Raw genomic sequence first — 22,120 nt, forward strand, 5'->3', positions numbered from 1 at the left:
GAAGGGACTGAGTGGTGTTAGGTGGAGGCAGCAGTTACAGATCACTGTCAAATAATAAAAACGGAATCTTTCAGCTTTTAAAAATCTTTCTAAGATGGTGGAAACTGTTGTGTTAAAGGCAAAAAAGAAGGACCTTACGGAGAGGGAGAAATTGGAGCTACTGGTAAGGAAGGAAATAGTATTGGGAGGAAATTCTTGCAAGGAGGGTAGAGGAAGATACCAGAGTCAAGAGAGAATCTCCATATTATGATGAAAGCAAAAAGACCAAGTTTTAAAATAAGCTTTTCCTACCTACAATAACGACTATTCTAAATTATGTTTTTTAATATCCTAATAGGGCTTCCCTGGTGGCCCAGCGGTGTGGAATCCGCCTGCCATGGCAGGAGACATGGTTCGACCCCTGGGTTGGAAGATCCCCTGGAGAAGGAAATGGCAGTCCACTCCAGTATTCTTGCCTGGATAATCCCATGAACAGAGGAACCTGGCAGGGTCGCAAAGAGTCGGACACAAACTAGTGACAAGACAACAAAAAATATGCTAATATACTTTATTAAAATCTATAAAATTTCACATATACTTCTTTTAAATACACACGCATAAGCCTTCCTTCAAAATGCTAGTCTTTTTTTAAATTAGATCTTATATAGGAAAGATTTTTCACCCTGATCAGAGTTTCCAGGCAGTAAGTAGTAAAATGGGGCCAGAAATTCTTTCTTGGAGCTCTGGTTATAGGAGGGAATCAGGAATGTATTCATTCTCCCAAAGTAGACTGCAGTGTGCATTTTTATGTGAATTTAAAATTTGAGCAAGGATAATTTTTATTCATGCACACGGCCAAACTAGGATCTGAGGATAAGAACTGTTCTATACATTTTCATTTTCATTTTTAAGAAGCTTTCTTGAGTGTCTTAGGAAACTGCTGTCTTTTTAAAAATTGTTTTAAAAATATTTATTGAGTTCTTCATGAGACTCTAATCGTAGCTATGAACCGATGTAATAAGGAAGTAGATGAATTAGGTTCCTGGTATTCTTGAGATGACTTTCTAGTTAGATAAGTAAACAGATTATCAAAAGTGACCACTTAGTCATTTTACTTTTATTAAATATCAAAATAACTTCAAGATAAGCCATAGACATCATGAAATATATCCAGGAATGGTCTGTTGCAAGAAAATGTGAATATAAAAAAACTAAACTCATGTCTCAAATTAAGGAGAAATTATTAACCTTAAAAAGTGTTTAATATTAGGGGTTGGAGTAGTAATTAATTATTTTGAACTATGTTTTTTACTTTTAGAAACATTCTGTTTATTTATTTATTTTTTTTGTTTTTGTTTTTTTTTCAAATAATTTATTTTGCCAAATATCAAAATGAATCCACCACAGGTATACATGTGTTCCCCATCCTGAACCCTCCTCCCTCCTCCCTCCCCATACCATCCCTCTGGGTCGTCCCAGTGCACCAGCCCCAAGCATCCAGCATCATGCATTGAACCTGGACTGGCATCTCATTTCATACATGACATTTCACATGTTTCAATGCCATTCTCCCAAATCTTCCCACCCTCTCCCTCTCCCACAGAGTCCATAAGCCTGTTCTATACATCGGTGTCTCTTTTGCTGTCTCGTATACAGGGTTATCGTTACCATCTTTCTAAATTCCATATATATGCGTTAGTATACTGTATTGGTGTTTTTCCTTCTGGCTTACTTCACATTCTGTTTAAAGACAGATTTATTCAGTTGGATTAATAGAAGTCCTGTTGTATCAGATATAAACATTTAATATAATCTCTGTTCCATCAGATGTAAGTCAATATTTGCAGTTGAAGATATAAGAGTATAGCATAATTTTGCTCAGATTTTAAATATTTTGTTTCAAAGAGTTGGCTGTTTTGGAAAGGTCAGCAAGTATTTTAAAATTTTTAGAGAGGAGAGAGAAGGTATTTGCTTGTCATTCCATCTAGGCATCATAGTATTGATTTACATGGAATATAATTTATGGATAAAAAATTAGTACTTGCCTAAGATTATACCTGATATTTCTTTTTAGGTGAGTGGGTGGCAGATGTTTGTATGTACAGGTTTTTAGCCACAGAATGACATTTCTGAAGGCTGATTTGCCTGGCACCCAGACTACTTTTTTTTTTTGAGTTTTTATTTATTTATTTGGCTGCACTGAGTCTTAGTTGTTTCTAATGGGATTTTTAGTTGAAGCATATGAAATTTAGTTCCCTGACCAAGGATTGAACCCAGGTGGCCTTTATTTGGGAGATTGCAATCTTAGCCAGAGGACCACCAGGGAGATCCCCAGACCACTTTAAATGGTAGAAATGTTCTCATTTGGGAACTTGAAAGTTGGTGCTTCGGAAGACTTCCTGTGTTTTAGAACAGAAGATTAGTACGTGTTTCTGCAGTGTCAGAGACAGGTTAGATGCCTTTGCCACTTCTAGAGAATTTGCTTCTGTGCGTAATGAAAGTGTCAGGGTGAATTTAATCATGTTACTGTAGATATGGCCTAGTTATTTGAAACTTGGTTGTAGAGAGAGTATCTAGAGTGTCAAACACCTGACAGTTTTGTGATTAGAACCTTTGAGGACTGAGGGATTATTGAGAATCCATTATGTGTAGTTTAAAAAAAAATCTTCAAACAGTGAAATAAGAAATATACTAAGTAGGAGGAGTCCTAAAAAAGACACCAATTCTGTTTACAAGCTGTGTGACCTTATTTGAATCTGTTTCCTTAGATATTAAAAAGGCAAAACTCTCAGGATAAAATAAAATGTGTCGTAAAACAAAATATATACTGGTATAATGTTTGCAAAGGTATATACTAATTTGAAGACAGATGGACAGGCAAACTTAAGGTGACAATATTGTACTTCTGTTTGGTCATTTAATATAGGAGATGCATACTAAATCTAATGTCAGAATTTCTAGAAGGAAGGTTAATAAGAGAATAGAGAAATAGAAGTTAAATATGAGCCTATGTTGAGTCTTTGAAATCATTCTTATTAAATCAGCATGTTGTCATTTTGTGAAAGCATTGTAATAGAAATAACTAAGATCTCTTGGATTTTGACAAAAGCATGGTTGGTTTTTGTCGTTTTTTACATATATAAAGAATAAGTACACATCTTTTTCTCTTCCTTCTCTTTAAACTTAAACTTGAAGGTTATGAATACCGATGGGACTGGGAGACGAGTGCTCGTGGAAGACAAAATCCCCCACATATTTGGGTTTACCTTGTTGGGTGACTATGTCTACTGGACTGACTGGCAGAGGCGGAGCATCGAAAGAGTACACAAACGAAGCGCAGAGCGGGAAGTCATCATCGATCAGCTCCCTGACCTCATGGGCCTGAAGGCCACGAATGTTCATCGAGTCATTGGTAGGTAATTTCACAGTTCTCTTAGAGGATGAACCAGGAATGAGAAAAGATATAGTTAGCAGCCTATAAAGTCAGCAGTGTAAATTGTTGATGTTTTGAGTGGATGTAAAAATCATCTGTTAAGCTTTCTGTAATGAGAAATGGACCTTTTTTTTTCTTCTCTCTTTTAAGGAGATTATTTAATTTGTTGAAGCTCACGAAGTTAATAAATTCTTTGTGGTACAAGTACATTTTACATTTTTCTTAAAAATTTGTTGCCTTTCACTTCATATCACATGATGTTTCATAGTGGCTATGTCAAGGAAGACAGTGAACAGTTTTTAGACAGTTACCTTCTTTCCAAGGCTAATATCAGTCAACTTCCTTCCACATCTCACGGTCAAACCCAAATAAACATCCCAGGAAGAAATACTCCAAATCGCTTTCTTCTGGTTCCTGAAACCTCCAGACCAGTTTTCAGCATATTGCCAAGTTCAGTGATACTTTTGGATGACCCAGTGCTGGGTACCATCTAGGTATCCATGATTAATTTTTGAATCAAGAAGTTTCTTTAAGTGTTTACCCAGGGACAAATGAGAACACAAGTCATTGGATTGATTGGCAAGGATGGACCTTTAAATGTTGGTTCAATACTGGCCTCATAGTTTGAATTGAAGGGCTAAACTTAATACCCACACACTGTCAGAAAAAGAACTTCTATTGTATGAATAATGCAGTTTGCTTAAAGCCTCCTATGGGTACACAGGAAAATAATTTTGTCATACGTTTTTTCCCAGTTGATCAGCATAAGAGTTGACCTGCTCCGTTTTCAGTTCAGTTCAGTCGCTCAGTCGTGTCCAGCTCTTTGCGACCCCATGAACCGCAGCACGCCAGGCTTCCCTGTCCATCACCAACTCCCGGAGTCCACCCAAACCCATGTCCATTGAGTTGATGATGCCATTCAACCATCTGATCCTCTGTTGTCCCCTTCTCCTCCTGCCCTCAATCTTTCCCAGCATCAGGGTCTTTACAAATGAGTCAGCTCTTTTCATCAGGTGGCCAAAGTATTGGGAGTTTCAGCTTCCAACATCAGTCCTTCCAATGAACACCCAGGACTGATCTCCTTTAGGATGGACTGGTTGGATCTCCTTGCAGTCCAAGGGACTCTCAAGAGTCTTCTCCAACACCACAGTTCAAAAGCATCAATTCTTTGGTGCTCAGCTTTCTTTATAGTCCGACTCTCACATCCGTACATGACCACTGGAAAAACCATAGCCTTGACTGGACAGACCTTTGTTGGCAAAGTGATGTCTCTACTTTTTAATATGCTGTCTAGGTTGGTCATAACTTTCCTTCCAAGGAGTAAGCATCTTTTAATTTCATGGCTGCGGTCACCATCTGCAGTGATTTTGGACCCCAAAAAAATAAAGTCTGACACCTTTTCCACTGTTACCCCATCTAATTGCATGAAGTGATGGGACTGGATGCCATAATCTTCGTTTTCTAAATGTTGAGCTTTTTTTTTTTTTAATTTTATTTTATTTTTAAACTTTACAATATTGTATTGGTTTTGCCAAATATCGAAATGAATCCCCCACAGGTATACATGTGTTCCCCATCCTGAACCCTCCTCCCTCCTCCCTCCCCATACCATTGCTTTAAGCCACCTTTTTCACTCTCCTCTTTCACTTTCATCAAGAGGCCCTTTAGTTGTTCTTCACTTTCTGCCATAAGGGTGGTGTCATCTGCATATCTGAGGTTATTGATATTTTTCCTGGCAATCTTGATTCCAGCTTGTGCTTCCTCCAGCCCAGCGTTTCTCGTGATGTACTCTGCATATAAGTTAAGTAAGTAGGGTGACAATATACAGCCTTGATGTACTCCTTTTCCTATTTGGAACCAGTCTGTTGTTCCATGTCCAGTTCTAACTGTTGCTTCCTGACCTGCTCCATTTTCAGCTTGGGCCAATTCACCGCTCCTGGGAGGTCACCATACTGCCACCAACTTAGTCAGACACCCAGTCAGCCTAGTGTAGCTCCAGTCAGAACTCCTGGGCTGGAACCATCCTGCTCAGCCTCTGGTGTAGCTGGGACTGCAGGCCTGCACCACTGTGCCTGGTCTTTTATTCCCTGTTAATCCTCATAATGCTTGTTTGTGAGATTAGAATTGAAACTCTAGATTGGGGAGCAAATATAATCCTATGTCTTTGTCAAACAAATGCTTGGTCATTTAAATTGAAAATGTGTTGATTATGTCGATTGTGTGTCCTTTTATAATGAATTTGTATTTTAGGTTCCAACCCCTGCGCTGAGGATAATGGGGGATGTAGCCATCTCTGCCTCTATAGACCCCAGGGCCTTCGCTGTGCCTGCCCCATTGGCTTTGAACTCATCAGTGACATGAAGACCTGCATTGTCCCAGAGGCTTTCCTTCTGTTTTCACGAAGAGCTGACATCAGGAGAATTTCTTTGGAAACTAATAATAATAACGTGGCCATTCCACTCACTGGTGTCAAAGAAGCTTCTGCTTTGGATTTTGACGTGACAGACAACCGGATTTACTGGACTGACATATCACTCAAGGTTAGCCAGAGAATTGGAATATTAAAACTGAGGACTAATGGGGAGAGCTTCAAGAATTTCTGAGTCTTCATGCTGTTACAGCTTCCTTCATACTTAATAGGCAAGAGTTCAACAAAAAACCCTTAACATTTTAAAGGAAGCCAAGGAGAAGGTCCATTCAGTATTTTCTTAAGTATCTCTAGTGTTTTTAGTGCAAGATAGTTTGAGTATTCTAAATCTGCAAGACATAATCTTCCTCTGCTTCATTCTATTTGAATACATAAATGACATTTTCCTTAGCTAGAGAGTAATAAGCACTTGTATGCTTCACAAATGGCTTATAGAGACTTGACTCTTAGTTTATTAAAAAAATTTTTTTTGGCACCTGACTGAGGTAGAAAATGCCAATTATGAGTTATAGCATACCTTCTCTCCCCCACCCCTCCCATCCCTAGAATAAATATTGACAAGCTTACTGAGTCAGTAAGGAGGAGCTCTTGACCAGAAAATCTGGAGTATAATTCTTCCTTCTTCCAGATTCTTTTGGACCTGTTTTAGATAGCTTATGTAAAACTTTGTCTAATATGCAAAAATTGTATTAGAGCCAGAGTTAGACTGTAATGGTGGTCTGTAAAATCTGTTAAATGAATGAGTAAATAAATGCTTTATTGTGTGGGCTTGTGAGTTTCCTCATCTTGAAAGCAGAAATAATGCCTATCTTGCAGGGCTTTTGTGAGCATTAAATGAGAAAATATATGTACACCAAGCACTTAGGATGTAGTTTCCATGAAGTAGGAGCTATTATTAATAGCTTAAATTATGACTTTTAATTTTTAGGTGATTCATAGCCACAATGGTAATGATATGAGTAGTGTCATATGCATTTTATAAGGTATAAGGTTGTTGAGCTCTTCCTCAGTTGATGCAATGACTTTGCATACTCTCAAGCACCTTTAGGAAGCTGTGTGTTTGTTAGTCGCTCAGTCATGTCTGACTTTTTGCAACCTCATAGACTGTGGCCTGCCAGGCTCCTCTGTCCATGGAATTCTCCAGGCAGGAATGCTGGAGTGAGTTGCTGTTCTCTTCTTCAGGGGGTCTTCCCAACCCAGAGAGCGAACTTGGGCCACTTGCAATGCAGACAGATTTTTTACCATCTGAGCCACCAGGTTGGAAGTCAGGAAAGTGACTACCAGTTAAAAGTCTACAATACTCTGGTCACATCTTTTCACTTGATTACTAATAATAAGTTTTATAAGAATAGTCACTCCTCTATATTACTAGAATAAATTTCTGGTTCTTAAAACTTTGAAAAATTTCTCCCTGAATTGACAATAAAACTTGAGGTCGCAGTTGTGTTCATTGGAGGTTGACGTCATTTTTTTTTTTTTTACTGTTCTCATAAAATATGTGAATTGTATTGAGAAACTGTGCCTTTGGCTCTTCTGTATCTTCCCTTAAAACCTTAGGGTGTTGTACCTAAGCCCTGTGATATTGTTAATCTTATTTCTGCAGACTATCAGCAGAGCCTTTATGAATGGCAGTGCCCTGGAACATGTGGTAGAATTTGGCTTAGATTATCCGGAAGGCATGGCTGTAGACTGGCTTGGGAAGAACTTGTACTGGGCAGACACAGGAACCAATCGAATTGAGGTGTCAAAGTTGGATGGGCAACACCGACAAGTTTTGGTGTGGAAAGACCTAGATAGTCCCAGAGCTCTTGCGTTGGACCCCGCTGAAGGGTAAACAGCTTTTCATATGCATTCTTTGCAACTGTATTGCGCATGGCCTAGTTAAGGATTGTATTCTTGATGTCTTTAAATCATGCTTATTAGGAAGCTGACAGGTAAATTATAGATAGGTTTTATCTTAAAATCGTTAGTTGAGATTTCACTGATTTAGAATTAACTAAATTTTACTTTTGTCATTATTAGCATTAGGTGAATAAAAATTACTGAAATGGGTTATTAGTTAAATATTAATGATTGTATTTGTATGCTAAGTAGACAGCCTTTTGAAAGGTGTCGTGAAATCTATTTGCTTGCACTCTCTCCCAAGTTATACCAGATTCTAAACCTGTAAAAGTAAACCCACGGAGATAATGTGTGCTAAGAAATAACTACATTAAAAAGCTCTACTTTAGAATGTTCATTAATTCAAAAATGGATAATTAGTTATTATAAACTTGGAGAAACTTTGATATTAAACAGTGAACTTTCTCATAAATTTATTTACAACGTGACATGTTTTTCAAAGATAGATGATCCTTCTTACATGATTTAACAAGTTTTAAAAAGAGATCTGTATAGTCAAGGCTACAGTCTTCCCAGTGGTCACGTATAGTCATGAGAGCTGGACTGTAAAGAAGGCAGAATGCCAAAGAATTGATGCCTTCAAACTCTGGTGCTGGAGAAGACTCCTGAAAGTCCCTTGGACAGCAAAGAGATCAAACCAGTCAATCTTAAGGGAAATCAACCCTGAAAACTCATTGGAAGGACTGATGCTGAAGCTGAAGCTCCAGTATTTTGGTCCCCTTATGCGAACAGCCGGCTCATTGGAAAAGTCCCTGATGCTGGGAAAGATTGTGGGCAGAAGGAGAGGAGAGTGTCAGAGGATGAGATGGCTGGATGGCATCACTGATGCAATGAACATGAACTTGGGCAAACTGTGGGAGATGGTGAGGGACTGGGAGGCCTGGTGTGCTGCAGTCCATGGGGTTGCAAAGAATCAGACACCACTGGACAACTGAACCACAATGAAAAGTCCATCATGTAAGAAAGCTGAATTTTGAAGAATAACTCCATTTTAAAAAGCAGAAGTTAACCTTGTAAACATACCAGCACATTGGACCATGGCCATATTGAAAAGTTGTTTCGCTGAATCAGTCAATTCCATGGTTAGCTTGCTGGCCATGTAGTTAGAAAGTCATACCAAAGGCACCATCTCCGTGCTGACATGTTGTGATTGGTTTATGGTGATTTTTACTCTAGCTATTAGTTACCAGACAGATAAATTTAGTAGTTGGGACAAAGGACTCTAGTTTACGTGGCTGCTGGCAGCTGTGACATTTCTCGCACAGTAGTTTTCTCTTTGGCTCTTGGGATGTACTCATGCCTGTTAGCTGACAAGTACAAATGCAAACAAAGCCCAAGACAACTTGAGTTTTCAGCAAAGTGTGTTTATACATTTCTACCAAGTCAACCATCAGCCGATGGGCTGGTGAATGAATGTCTCCTTTGGGTAGTTGATGAGACCTGGCATGCGGAGAACTTTCCTAGACCCAGTATTCAAAGCGACTTGAAACTAGCACTACTGGTTCAGTCCAAAAGACATTTGGCTGAGAATTACCTTCTAGTTCTAGCTCTGCCCTATGACTGGCTTGAAGACATTAGATCAGTTGCACTTCTTGTAGGGCCTTGTCCTCCTCATCTGCAGAAGTCTGTACTGTGCGGTTGCTCTACAGTTAATGTGAAAAACCCAAAAGAGTACATTCACAGGGGCTGTAGTAGTAGTGTTCATTGCTCAGCTGACACATTAAGGGGTGTGTGTGATTCAGTAGTATGTTACCTTGGACAGTGTGACCAAATGCATTTCAAACTTTCCTTTTAAACCTCAGCTCACAGTTGTTAAGTTGTACCTTTGATGTACTGCTGCAGCTTGGTTTTTGAGAGTGATTTACACAAATCAGAAAGTAAGTTTTAAAAATTTAAAACGAATTAACTTGTCTTCAGAAATACATGTATTTTGTTCTGAAGTGAGTCAAATTCTGAGACTAGCACTTTAATCCTTTGCTATCTTCTTGATATTAGTTTTATAAATGCAAGTGCTGCCATAAGGAAACCATGGGTTTGTTTCCAGTTCCTAGGTTTTGGATGGAACAGATTCATTGGAAACACTAAGGAAAGCTGACTCACTTCCTTTTTAGGATATGAGAAAAAATATTTAGTTGAGACTGCCAATGTAATTGAAAAAAATTAATAGCTTTGATTTTGCTTTGCCAATTTCCTTGATTTAGTGTATATTTTCTTTAAATTGACTTAGTTACTATACATGAATATGATCGTTTCTCCCAAATAATCAGAAGTAAAATGTTAAATATCCATTGGTTTGAATTTAGATTTATGTATTGGACCGAATGGGGTGGAAAACCTAAGATAGACAGAGCTGCCATGGACGGAAGTGAACGTACCACGCTGGTTCCCAATGTGGGGCGGGCAAACGGCCTGACCATTGACTATGCTAAAAGGAGGCTTTATTGGACAGACCTGGACACCAACTTAATAGAGTCTTCAAATATGCTTGGTAAGTTGTATTCTTCTGTTTTGTTCAGAGAGAGAATATATAATCCTTTCTGTGCAAAAATCAGTGGCTGCTGTTTACCATAGGTTAGATATGATACTGTTCATAAAACTTCATATGAATGTCTAGGTTCATCCTCTGTCTCACATTGTATCCTATTCATTAATAGTGGGCCAAGGACTTGTATTCATATCTCTTTAATATGTGGAAATTTCATTACTGTTGGGCTTATAATAAAATTTATAACTCCCTGGATATTTCTGAAGTGACTTTTTGTAGCAGTAGAATACAATATATACATTTCCATCTTTTTATGGAAGGAAAAAGAGTTGAACTGTAGACCTTTATGGAGGGAAAATAACACCACAATCAAAATAGGCCATCTACATGAGTTTAAACAAACTCAGTGAGTTTTAGAACAAAAATTAGTTTGAGGTGTGGGGTCAGACTGTAGATAGATTGATTTCAGAAGACTTGTCTGGTTTAAGAATTGCTTTTGAAGGAATTTTTCTACTTTAAATTGCTTACAAAAGTAATGTTTTAAATGTTACCTTTTCTTTTTCTTTGCCAACAAGACTCTCACTTTGTCACATATTACATCTTTCTGCGTCTCCCCTGTCTGCTGCCTTTCTGAAAATAGGACTCAACCGTGAAGTTATAGCAGATGACTTGCCTCATCCTTTTGGCTTAACTCAGTACCAAGATTACATCTACTGGACGGACTGGAGCCGACGCAGCATTGAGCGTGCCAACAAAACCAGTGGCCAAAACCGCACCATCATTCAAGGCCACTTGGATTATGTGATGGACATCCTCGTGTTTCACTCCTCACGGCAGGCAGGATGGAACGAGTGTGCTTCCAGCAACGGGCACTGCTCCCACCTCTGCTTGGCCGTGCCAGTTGGAGGTTTCGTTTGTGGATGCCCTGCCCACTACTCTCTGAATGCTGACAACAGGACTTGCAGTGGTAAGTTGCATTGCCCCCTCAACGCAAACTAAAGTTAGAGAAGGAAGCAGACTTTTGAAAACACTGTAGTTCATATTCTTTCTAAAAGGAGAGTTGTCAAAGTCCAGAGTTGATCATTTGTTTGTATAAAAGGGAAGGACTAAAAGTGAAAAAGTGCAAGTTTTTGTTACTTTTGTTCAGTGATAACTGGTTGATGTTATGGAAAAATTGATATTATAGGAAAAGTAAGTATTTTATCCTTGGGGATTAAATATGAATAGCAAAATTTGCATAGCTTCTTTGAGAGAACATGCATGTACGCTAGACATAATTCATATTTATTCACGGTGAAGGAAGGAAAGAACAGTACAAATAGTACAGCAAAGAGACTCTACAAAATATAATCTCCTTGTCCTTTGAAATTCGCAGAATAGGTGAAAGATGAAAAATGTAAGTGTGCAAGAGGCCAGGCTTATGAGTAAATGTAGCCAGTATGAAACAATAGTAAGTAGATGGGGAGGCAAGCTAGAGAGCACAGGCTCTGAACGCAGTGAGTGGTTGCCACCTTATTCTAGCTTACGGTAGCAGGTCGTCTCATCTAGCCATGAATCTGGGTTCACACGCACAAAGAGACACACACACACACTCTGCTTGGAACACCAGGACACAGTGTATAACAAAACATTGTTGGCTTGGGGAATCCTGATTTATGACTCACATGTATGTGAACGTTCTTTTGGATACATAAGAACAAATTAGAAATTGATAGATATGATAAAGAAATAGAATTAGATCAGGAAAAGTAGATTTGTAGGAGAAAGGTAGGGTGTGATTCACTATGTTAGAAGGTAACAATTGCTGTAGGATATTGGATATAATGAATGACTGAAATTACTTTATTCTGTGCCTGAAAGTATAGGAGGTCACATAGGCAAGGATTTAGTGTGTTCTCACACAAGGCTTAGTTCTGAAAAAGGAAGAACATCAGTTTATAGTTGAATGATTTGGAGTCTCTGTCACACATTAGTTTGTGTTTTGCTAAAGCAAGTCAGATTTTTTTTTTTAATGGTTTTTTTTAAATTTAATTTTATTTTTAAACTTTACATAATTGTATTAGTTTGTATCAGATTTTTTTAAATTTAAATTTATTTATTTTAATTGGAGGCTAATTACTTTACAATATTGTATTGGTTTTGCCATACATCAACATGAATTTTAGTCAGGTTTATATTGATTTTCCTATGGGAGATAGAAACATTAAATAGGTAATTAGAGTAATCTCTAGCTCAGAGAAAAAGAAATGAAGTTAGGGGCATAAATTTTAGAAATGCCAGCATGTATTTAAAATGGGCACTTAGGGAGAAGGTGTATATCTGGCGGTCAGCAAACTTTTTCTTGAATGAGCCAGAGAGAATATGTAGGCTTCATGAAGCCTGTAGTCTCTCACACACCTCTTCAGCCCTGTCCACTGCGATGTGAAAGCAGCCACAGATGATGTGTTTTTAAAATTGGATCATTTCTGATAAACTTTTATAAAAACAGGCAGCAGGCCAGATTTACCTTGTGGGCTGTAGTTTGCCAGTTCCTGGTCTGGAGAAAAGAAGGGGTCTGGTAACCTCAGGAGCTGTGCTTGTGGAAGGGAAGTTCTCAGTAGACATTGTAGAGCAGCAGCCAGAGAGGCCAAAGGATACGACCCAGAAGGCAGGAGAAAAGATTGTTTCAGAGTAGGACTGTGTTGTGATTGCTGCTGAGAGGTTGAGTAAGGTGAGGCCTAAAATATCCACTGGATATTCAGGTGAGATGGTTGTTAATAATCCTGAAAGAACATAATTTCAGGAAAGTAACAGTGAAAGATGGAAATAGATCAACAAGTGAATGGAGCACAGAAAGGGGATAATAGTGTGTGTGTGTCATGTAGACTTTTTTTTAAAGGAGTTTGACTTTGGAAGGAGAAAATAGGGGTAGGAAGTGATGGAGGATGGAGATAGAAGAATATGGAAGGGCCTTTCGAGGTCATTGTTTGGGATGTTTATACCAGTGTGTTCTAGTTGGTAAATGAAGGTTATGAGAAATCACTGCTGAGTATCCCTAGTGTCTGTCTTGGGCTGTTTCTGAGATGATTAGCAGTGTTTCCAGAGGCTTCCTGTCCATGTATTTTTTTTGTAACGTGTATTATTTAATATTTGTGCAGAGATGTATTAAATCCCAAAGGAGATTACAAGAGAAGTTTAACACAAAGTACTTGCCCTCAGAAAGTTTTCTAATGTTGTGTTGTTTACTCCTGGACCTGTGTTTCAAAAGCTAAATCAGATCTTGGCCTTTCTCTGCTCAAAATCTCCTATTTCACGGGGAGTGAAAACCTCGTTCTAATGACCTACAAGTTCCTGCACGATCTGTTCCTTCACAGCCTCCCCACTCCCTTGCTTCTCTGACTTCAGCTTTTACTGTTTTCTCTTTCTCTCCATGGCAGCTACACTAGCCTCAGTGCTCTTTTCACATGTGCCAGTTACTCCTACTTCAGGACTGTGGTACTGTGTAGTTCCTCTACTTGGAATGTTTTCCTGCAAATATTTGCATGCATATACTTCACTTCCATGTCTTGACTTAATCATGACCTCCCCAGAGAGACCTAATCTGCCCTATTTAAAGTTGCAAGTTCTCCTTCCACCCTATCTTGCGTTGCCAGTGCCCCTTACCTACAATTCTTCTTTTGCCCATGACTCTTAATCACTCTCCGGTATACTGTGTAACTCATTACTTATATACTATAGCATCTTTATTATGTTTATTACTTACTGTCTGTTTATTGAAATGTAAACTCCAGGAAGCAATTTTTTTTCCTGTTTTTTAACTGATGTATATCTAAGGTGCCTAAAATAGTTTTCGGCAAACAGTAGTCATTCAAGAAGTCATTGTTCAGTAGAAGAATGAAGAAGCAAGACAGGATTTGGAAAAACAGGTGCTTTTCCATTCAGCAGCTTTGTGACCTGGGAACAATTTCTTAACCTTTCTTTAAAAATTAGTTAACTATTGTTTGCTCACCTGTAAAGTGGAATAATTTGGGGGACTAGAAGACATCTGGTATGATGTGTGGCATGCTGGAGGTTCTAAGTAAATGCTTGTTTCTTTTTTTCCCCCCCGGTTCTTGGAAATAATTTTGTTTCCTTTCAAAATCATGGCTACAGGGCTCTCCTTAATGATGTCATCTCATGCTTTGTCTTCATTTGTTTACTCATGTATTCTTTCAGTGAATATTTACCGAACAGCTAATCCACACTGGGCATTATATGAGCCAATGAAGAATGTATTGCTGAATGAAACAGACATTAATCCCTGCCGTTGTGGAGGTTGTGTTCCATCGGCATAGATAATGAACTAAATAAGTAAACTATATCATGAGGTAGATGGAGATGAGTGTTATGGAGAAAATTATGAGCAGGAAAGGGTGAATAGGAGGATCTTGATGTTAAATAGGATCATGAGAGAAGTCCTGGCATAAAAGTGACACTGTGTCAGGAACTGAGGGAGGTGAGGAAATGAGCTGTGCTGGCTCTCTGGGAGAAGACCTGTCAAGCAGAGGGGAACAGCAAATACAGAGGCCCTGCGGGGAACATGTCTGGCATGTTGGAGAAACACCTGGGGGCCAGTGTCTCTGGAACAGAGTGTAAAGAGATTAAGTCAGAGAGGAAGCAGGAGGCCACATTGTATAATGCTGTGTTCAGTACTGAAGCAGTTGGCCTCTGTGGCAGCTTTGTGCAGATTGAGAAAAGGTGTTTCCTCTGGGCACATGCAGCTGCACAGGTGCTTGACTTGGCTACCCAAGTGTGGCCTGGACTTCAGTCCCTACTCGAGGCCTTTGGCACAGCTCAGAGATGGCACAGTCCAACATGGTGGGCTTGGGCTTTTCACTTACAATGTTCTTATACCAGAGTGGTACCTTTCTTTAAGCTTTGGGTGAACACTTGTGTCTTCGGAGGAGAGCAGAAAAGCTCCTGCCTGCATACACCTTCTCCTCCAGCTTCTGCATGTGGGAGTGCAACGCTGAGACAGCCCAACAGGACCGTTTTGAAAGCCTTCTGCAAGAGACGAGGGAGTGGTGGTTAGAGGTGATATAAATTAGCATGGGTTTAGGCTTACAAAACTGAATATCCTTTGTCCCTTTTGTAAATAAGTCAAAACGTCAGCTTTCTCCTGGAACTATTTAGTCAACTGTAATTGATGTCACCCATAGACTTTTTGAAATGAGTATTTATCTGGAGCCATATTTGGCTTTGTCATCATCCATGTTTCACCTAATCGTGAAAGCTTATTAAAGATTAAAATTTGACTCAAAGAAAGAAAAAAACAGTACAAAGTGAAACATAACTAGGAGCCTAATATATATTTGATTAATTATTTCCCAGGCAGGAAAATTTGGCAGCTAAAACTATGGGGTCTTCTGAGTTTCATTGTATGTCTTAATATGCTATTTTGTTGGAAGCTTACTATTCAGGACCTCTTTTTTTTTTTTTTTTCTATTTTCTTGATTTATAAGGAAGTAGTACTGCCAAAAAGTAATTCTTTTTTTTTTTAATGGGAGACTTGTTACCTACTCTGTTGTGACATGTATTTTTACTACTTAAGGTGTTGGTTCTACTAAAATTGCTGAAAGTTGTTAAATCAGTGTGCTGTGGACTCTACACAATGAAGAGTTCAGTGGGGTCACTGAAATATTTTCTAAATCTTCTGAGCTAGGTGTGGACTTTCAGCCAGTGGGGAACTTAAAGCATAATTTCAGGGTTGTGAATACCAAGTTTCTTTGTGAGAAGCAATGATTTCTTCAAGATTTAAGCTGATATGCATTTGGGTGTAGGTGTAACATCAACCAGGGAACCACAAGTAAGGGCACTGTGAAGACTGGGGTTTAGAGGGAGATAAAGCAAGGAGTTCTGTTTTGGCCATTTATGTTTATATCCCTGATAAGGACAAAATTCTGCTGGATTTAGGTGATGACTGAGCAACAAGAGAAGAGAGTATAATTTGGGGATTTTTACATTTCTTTTAATAAAGATTTTTAAAAAGACTGTTAGACTTTGAAGTTTTGGTAGCTTTGTCAGATGGTGTTCTTTTCTGGATACTCTCCTCCATTAAAGATGACTGCATAGTAATCAGAGGCCTAGTCCCTGGGACAGAGAAGTGTTGTCTCGGCTGCATTCCCTGTTTTGTAGACTTCAGGCATCAACTAGTGTGTGACTTTTTTTTTTTTTTAATGGTTCTCTCTCCTTGCAACCATTACATCCCCACAATGTAAAACAAAGCCTATATTTCTACAACCCACGAGGGTTTGTTTCATTCCTACTAACATCACATTTATTGTTGCGACTACTGATAATAAGAAGCAATAGCTATTTTTACTTGTCATTTATATAATGCCTTATAGTTTTTTTGTTCAGGTATTGTACAATTGGGGCTTCCCTGGTGGCTCAGTAGTAAAGAATCCTACTGCCAATGCTGGAGATGTGGGTCTAATCCCTGGATGAGGAAGATCCTCTGGAGAAGGAAATTGCAACCCACTCCAGTATTCTTGCCTGGAGAATCCCATGGAGAGGAGCCTGGCGGGCTGTAGTCCTTGAGGTTGTAAAAGAGGCATGACTTCGTGACTAAACAACAACATTGTACAATTGACATAATACCTTACCTTTTAATTTTTACTTATGTTATAAAAGTCTTATAGCAACTCAGTGAGCAGGACAGCATAACTATAAACTTCTAGTTGAGTCAATTTCAATCCAAAGAGGTTGAAGGCTGTAGTTAAGATCAAGTGACTAAATTATGTGAGAACTGAGACTAAAACCACTCTTGAAGTCTCTTTTCTGACCTATGGAGACCCAGACTTCCTTTCACCCACAAGAATAGATGAGGGAGGAGTTAGGATTATTTACTTGGTAGGCAGGGGAATTTTGTTTGTCAAATGCTTCATTGAAATCAGGTGTCCTGTGCTGATGCCACTGTGGACATCAGACAGAGAAAAACTGGCTAGTTGGCTGTGTCATGGCATAAATTCATAACTGGTTTAGTAACCAGAGTGTGATCAGTGTTTCCTCTAAGAGTTCTGAAGGCATTCCAAAGGGCTTTGTCTCATACAAGTCTTCAACATACATGTCTGTTTTTTATGAGATACAGACAACAGGCCAATCAAATCTTTGAGTGATCCGAGACTTAGGATAACTGTTTCATATTTGCTTTTTTCTCTCTTTAAGCTCCAACTACTTTCCTGCTCTTCAGTCAGAAGAGTGCCATCAACCGCATGGTGATTGATGAACAGCAGAGCCCTGACATCATCCTTCCCATCCACAGCCTTCGGAATGTCCGGGCCATTGACTATGACCCCCTGGACAAGCAACTCTATTGGATTGATTCACGACAAAACATGATCCGAAAAGCACAAGAAGATGGCAGCCAGGTAATCCAGGGCTCAGTTCAAAATCCAGTTCTTCTGTGTAGTTATTGGACCACCCAACCATCCTATCATGACTCTGCGCGCGCGCGCGCGCGCGCGCGTGTGTGTGTGTGTGTGTGTGTGTGTGTAAAACTGGAATTCTGAACCTGGCAGCATTTTTTCTCTCCTAAATGATCTTTGAGTAAACAGTTGTTTGCTAGTGCTATTGAAATGAAGATGGTATTGTATTAAAATAACTTCTGCTCATATATTAGAATGACTTTGTCAGTACACCCATATCCATTTATATTCCATTTTATATTTTGTTTCGTTTACATGGAGTGTTGGAAACTTTGAAAGCAAATAGACCCTTGGTTCTAATCTCAGCTCTGTCACTCACTAGGATTCTTACGAATCTTTAGGTGAAAGGAATATAAAGCACATAGCCTACTATGTATTACACAGTAGGTTCTCTATAAATAATAGTTCTTTTACTAGTAACTACTTAAAAGTTCCAGAGAATAGGAAACATAAAACACAATCTCAGTAAAATTAAAAGCATCTAAGATATGTTGTTATTAATCTAATGGTTTTTGGTTTTGTTTTTGTTTTGGTAAATATTACTTGGTGACTGTGGCATAGGAATGAAAATATTATCAACACATCTTATCTGTGCTTACATTCTAATCATGAGTCACGCAACACTGCCATAATTTGCTTTCTTTCTGTGTCCAAGCAGTATTACACCGGGATCACTATAAATAATTATTTGTCATCTTCCTTATAGCACTAATGTTGTTAGATTTTTAATGTATGAAAATTAGATTGCTAGTTTTTTTTTTTTAATATCTGATCTGACAAAAGAGCGAGGAGATAATGTATTTAGGTCTGCTGAGAGATAATTTAAGGTATAGTTATAGCTGTATATTACAGATGCAGTTTACACTGTATAGGTCAGGACTGATTGGCTGATAACCAGTTGATAGAAATTGTAACTGTTGTTATATAGCCAGAGATGTAGCAAATAAATCAGACAGCCTCATTAAGGAGTGTTACCTTGGAGAAGCCGAGTAAATAAAATACCATTTATTCAGATAAAACAGATGAACAGTGTCTGTTTTTTGTTTTTTAATTGTTTTGAGGGGGTAGATTTGCGGATTAGAGGACGTGACTGATAGATGTGGTTTGTAGCCCTGACTAACTGCTGTTGTCTCTAGAGCAGAGATTCTCAACTTACACACTGTTGACATTTTTGGCTGGATAATTCTGTGTGGGGGAGGTCTGACCTATACATCACATTTTAGCAAGGCTAAAGAATGTTTAGTAAGGCTTCCCTGATGGCTCAGCAGGTAAAGAATCCACCCGCAGTGCAGGAGACACAGATTCCATCCCTGGGTCAGGTAGATCCCCTGGTGAGGGAAATGGCAACCCATTCTAGTATTCTTGCCTGTAAAACCCCATGGGCTTGAGAAGCCTGGCGGGCTATAGTCCAAAAGGATTGCAAAGAGTTGGACATGACTGACTAGGCCCGCATGCACTGGCCTCTGCCCCTTTAAAAGCCAGTTATACTCCCATAGGTGTAACAGTCAGAAATGTCTCCAGACATTGACCAGTGTCTCTGGTAGGTGGTGGTTTAGTTGCAAAGTCGTGTCCGACTCTTGCGACCCCGTAGACTAGACTGTAGCCTGCCAGGCTCCTCCGTCCATGGGATTCTCCAGACAAGAATACTGGAGTGGGTCGCCATTTTCTTCTCCAGGGGTACTTACAAATGCAGAATTGCTCCTGGTTGAGCACCACTGCTTTAGAGCTATCTCTACAGTGTTCTTCTAGCCACAGCTGTCTTGAGTTTATAGGAAGCAGCTGCCACCTTCTCACTCCCATGTCTCATTAATGCACTGTCATGTTCTTAGAGCAACTAAAACAGCCTCTGTCTCTCTTCTGCTTTGTGTCATAATAACCAAGGGAACATTTCAAATGCTCACTAAGAAATGTCCCTTGGTATGTAAGAGTTCCACTCAGGTGTGTGACCACATGCGTGTTGTATTGTGAGTAATCTCAGGGCTGTCTGGCTTGGAGTCTCATGTTCTGTGTATGTTTCTTTTTCCCTCCTTAGGGCTTTACTGTGGTTGTGAGCTCAGTTCCGAATCAAAACCTAGAAATCCAGCCCTATGACCTCAGCATTGATATTTATAGCCGCTACATCTATTGGACTTGCGAGGCCACCAATGTCATTAATGTAACGAGATTAGATGGGAGATCAATTGGAGTGGTGCTAAAGGGCGAGCAAGACAGACCTCGAGCCATTGTGGTAAACCCAGAAAAAGGGTATGTTACCAAGGGGGAATCTGAAACCCTCATCAGCCTTCCTATTTATCCCATTTATATTCTTGCTTTCTCTGTTTTTCTGCCTAGAATGTCTTTCCTTAGGCACTGCTGCTTTATCTGTCATTTCTACCCATACCTCCAGAACTGTTGGAACTATGTCATCCTCCAATAATTTCCCCTTGATCTCCCCTGTGCTCCCCTCCCCCAAATGTGACGTCCTCCTCTCTTAGATGCCCATTAGTCTATATCTGTGCCTCTTTAGTCCTTTCCAGTTTACCTTATACTTGATTATTTTCAGGCTTATATTTTCTTGGCTTTAGGTTCCTTTATGATAAGAACTAGTATGTCTTTAATACAGAGCTTTGCATTCAATTAATAGTACTTAATTGACATGAATGAATGATAAGGAATTCAGCAAGGAAAGTAGCTTACTTCAGAAGAGTTACAGGAAAGAGATGAATTGAAGAAGTTAAATATAAGAAATAATTCACATATGACTTATTTTCAGTTATGAAATGGACTAGAAAAGAAATTTAAGTTTGTGTCCAAATCTGATTACTGCTGTTATCTTTTATTTATCGTATTATTCCAAAAGCATAAGTGTGCCTGTGTCTAACGTTTTGTTTTATTAATTCCTGAAAGTTAACTCCCTAAGAACTTCTGTGCAACCTTTGTTACTATTTTTGAAATTAAGGAATGTATTCCATGATCTTTAAAAAATACTCTAAAACCTTAAAAACCTTAAAAAAAATGACTGCTTCCTTTTGTCTTAACAGAAATATTCTCATTTTGTGTGGTTTCTTACTTTAGTAAACTTAGAGTTTCCTCCTTTCTTTTCAGGTATATGTATTTTACCAATCTTCAGGAAAGGTCTCCCAAAATTGAACGAGCTGCTTTAGATGGAACAGAACGAGAGGTCCTCTTTTTCAGTGGTTTAAGTAAACCAGTTGCTTTAGCTCTTGATAGCAGATTGGGCAAACTCTTCTGGGCTGATTCAGATCTCCGACGAATTGAAAGCAGTGATCTTTCAGGTACCCAAGAAATATTATTTCTGTTTCAATAATTGAGATGATTCACTGATAGCATTTGTATTTTCCTTCCGTTGTACACATTTCTTTACAGTTTTATTCGCTAAGAGTAGTCAGCAGCAAGTTGGTTGGGAAGCACTTTTTCTTTAACCATCAACATGCTTACTCCATCTGTTATCTAATAACTTGCCAATTTTCTTGATTTGGGCTCTGTAAATAGTATGTTTCTAATGCATCTCTTCTCTTTTTCTAATTCTTCCACTCTACTTTTCTTCTCATCATCTCTGGCCTGAATTTTAGCCTATGATTAGTCTCCTCCTTGTTGATTTTTCCTTCCTGGAAGTTTACACACTGTTCCTAAATTAATTTTCCAAAGCTTGGTTTCTAATTATGTCACTGCCATACTGAAAAAACCCTCCAGGGTAGTCTCATAACCCAAAGAAAAAAGTCTGGTTGAATGCTTAAGTTGGTATTTGTCTTTCACAAACTCATCATAAATGCAAATGATCTTAACATTCTTGATGTGTTTTAATGAAATTAAATAATTTGTTGATCTTCAAATGTACTTTTTCATTTCTCTGCGACCCTCTGTTTATAATCACAGTTGTTCGCATACCCCCAGTTTCTGAAGTCCAAATACTCTGTGTGGCCTTACTGGTGATCAAGGAAATGAAATTAAAATAATACACTATAGGAGAGCCATAAAATATAAAGTTGATTATTCCTAGCATTGGCCAGAAAGGTAACAGCTGGCAAGCTCTCATATACTTTTGTGAAGTGAAATTGGTAGAACCTTTTCAGAGGGAAATGTGCTGATGAATTTCCATTTCACAGAGCTGTTTTACAGACATACTGAACCAGTTGTACAGGGGTATGTGCTGAGCATTCTTTGTAATATGTACACAGAAATACATCTGAGTATATTAAATGTGTGAAATATTAGTCATTCAATAGATGAGATGTGTAGTGACATAGAAGGATGATTTTTTAAAATTAAGTGTGTAATAATGTTATTAAGATTTAGTTTTATTTAAAATTTAAAGCTATATTATGTATGTGTATATATACACACACACAGACACACACACACACACACAGACATATATATGTGCACACACTATATTACTATATATACTGGCAGATTGCCTCCAAAAATGCAATATATCCTATACACAG

General features: G+C 38.7%; 1 protein-coding gene across 4 annotated transcripts in view; it reads left to right on the top strand.

Moving 5' to 3' along the window:
- The window catches only part of LRP6 (LDL receptor related protein 6), a 178,528-nt gene that overhangs the window by 122,048 nt on the left and 34,360 nt on the right, over nt 1–22,120 (top strand). For all 4 annotated transcript variants that reach the window (XM_005207028.5, XM_005207029.5, XM_002687783.7 and 1 more), the window contains 8 exons: nt 3,175–3,391; nt 5,663–5,952; nt 7,444–7,670; nt 10,046–10,230; nt 10,868–11,194; nt 17,413–17,615; nt 19,705–19,916; nt 20,757–20,947. In XM_005207028.5, coding sequence (XP_005207085.1) covers nt 3,175–3,391; nt 5,663–5,952; nt 7,444–7,670; nt 10,046–10,230; nt 10,868–11,194; nt 17,413–17,615; nt 19,705–19,916; nt 20,757–20,947 — 1,852 coding nt within the window. The remainder of the gene's footprint in view (nt 1–3,174; nt 3,392–5,662; nt 5,953–7,443; nt 7,671–10,045; nt 10,231–10,867; nt 11,195–17,412; nt 17,616–19,704; nt 19,917–20,756; nt 20,948–22,120) is intronic.

This window comes from Bos taurus, chromosome 5 (genome assembly GCF_002263795.3).
Source record: "Bos taurus isolate L1 Dominette 01449 registration number 42190680 breed Hereford chromosome 5, ARS-UCD2.0, whole genome shotgun sequence".
Lineage (NCBI taxonomy): Eukaryota > Metazoa > Chordata > Mammalia > Artiodactyla > Bovidae > Bos > Bos taurus.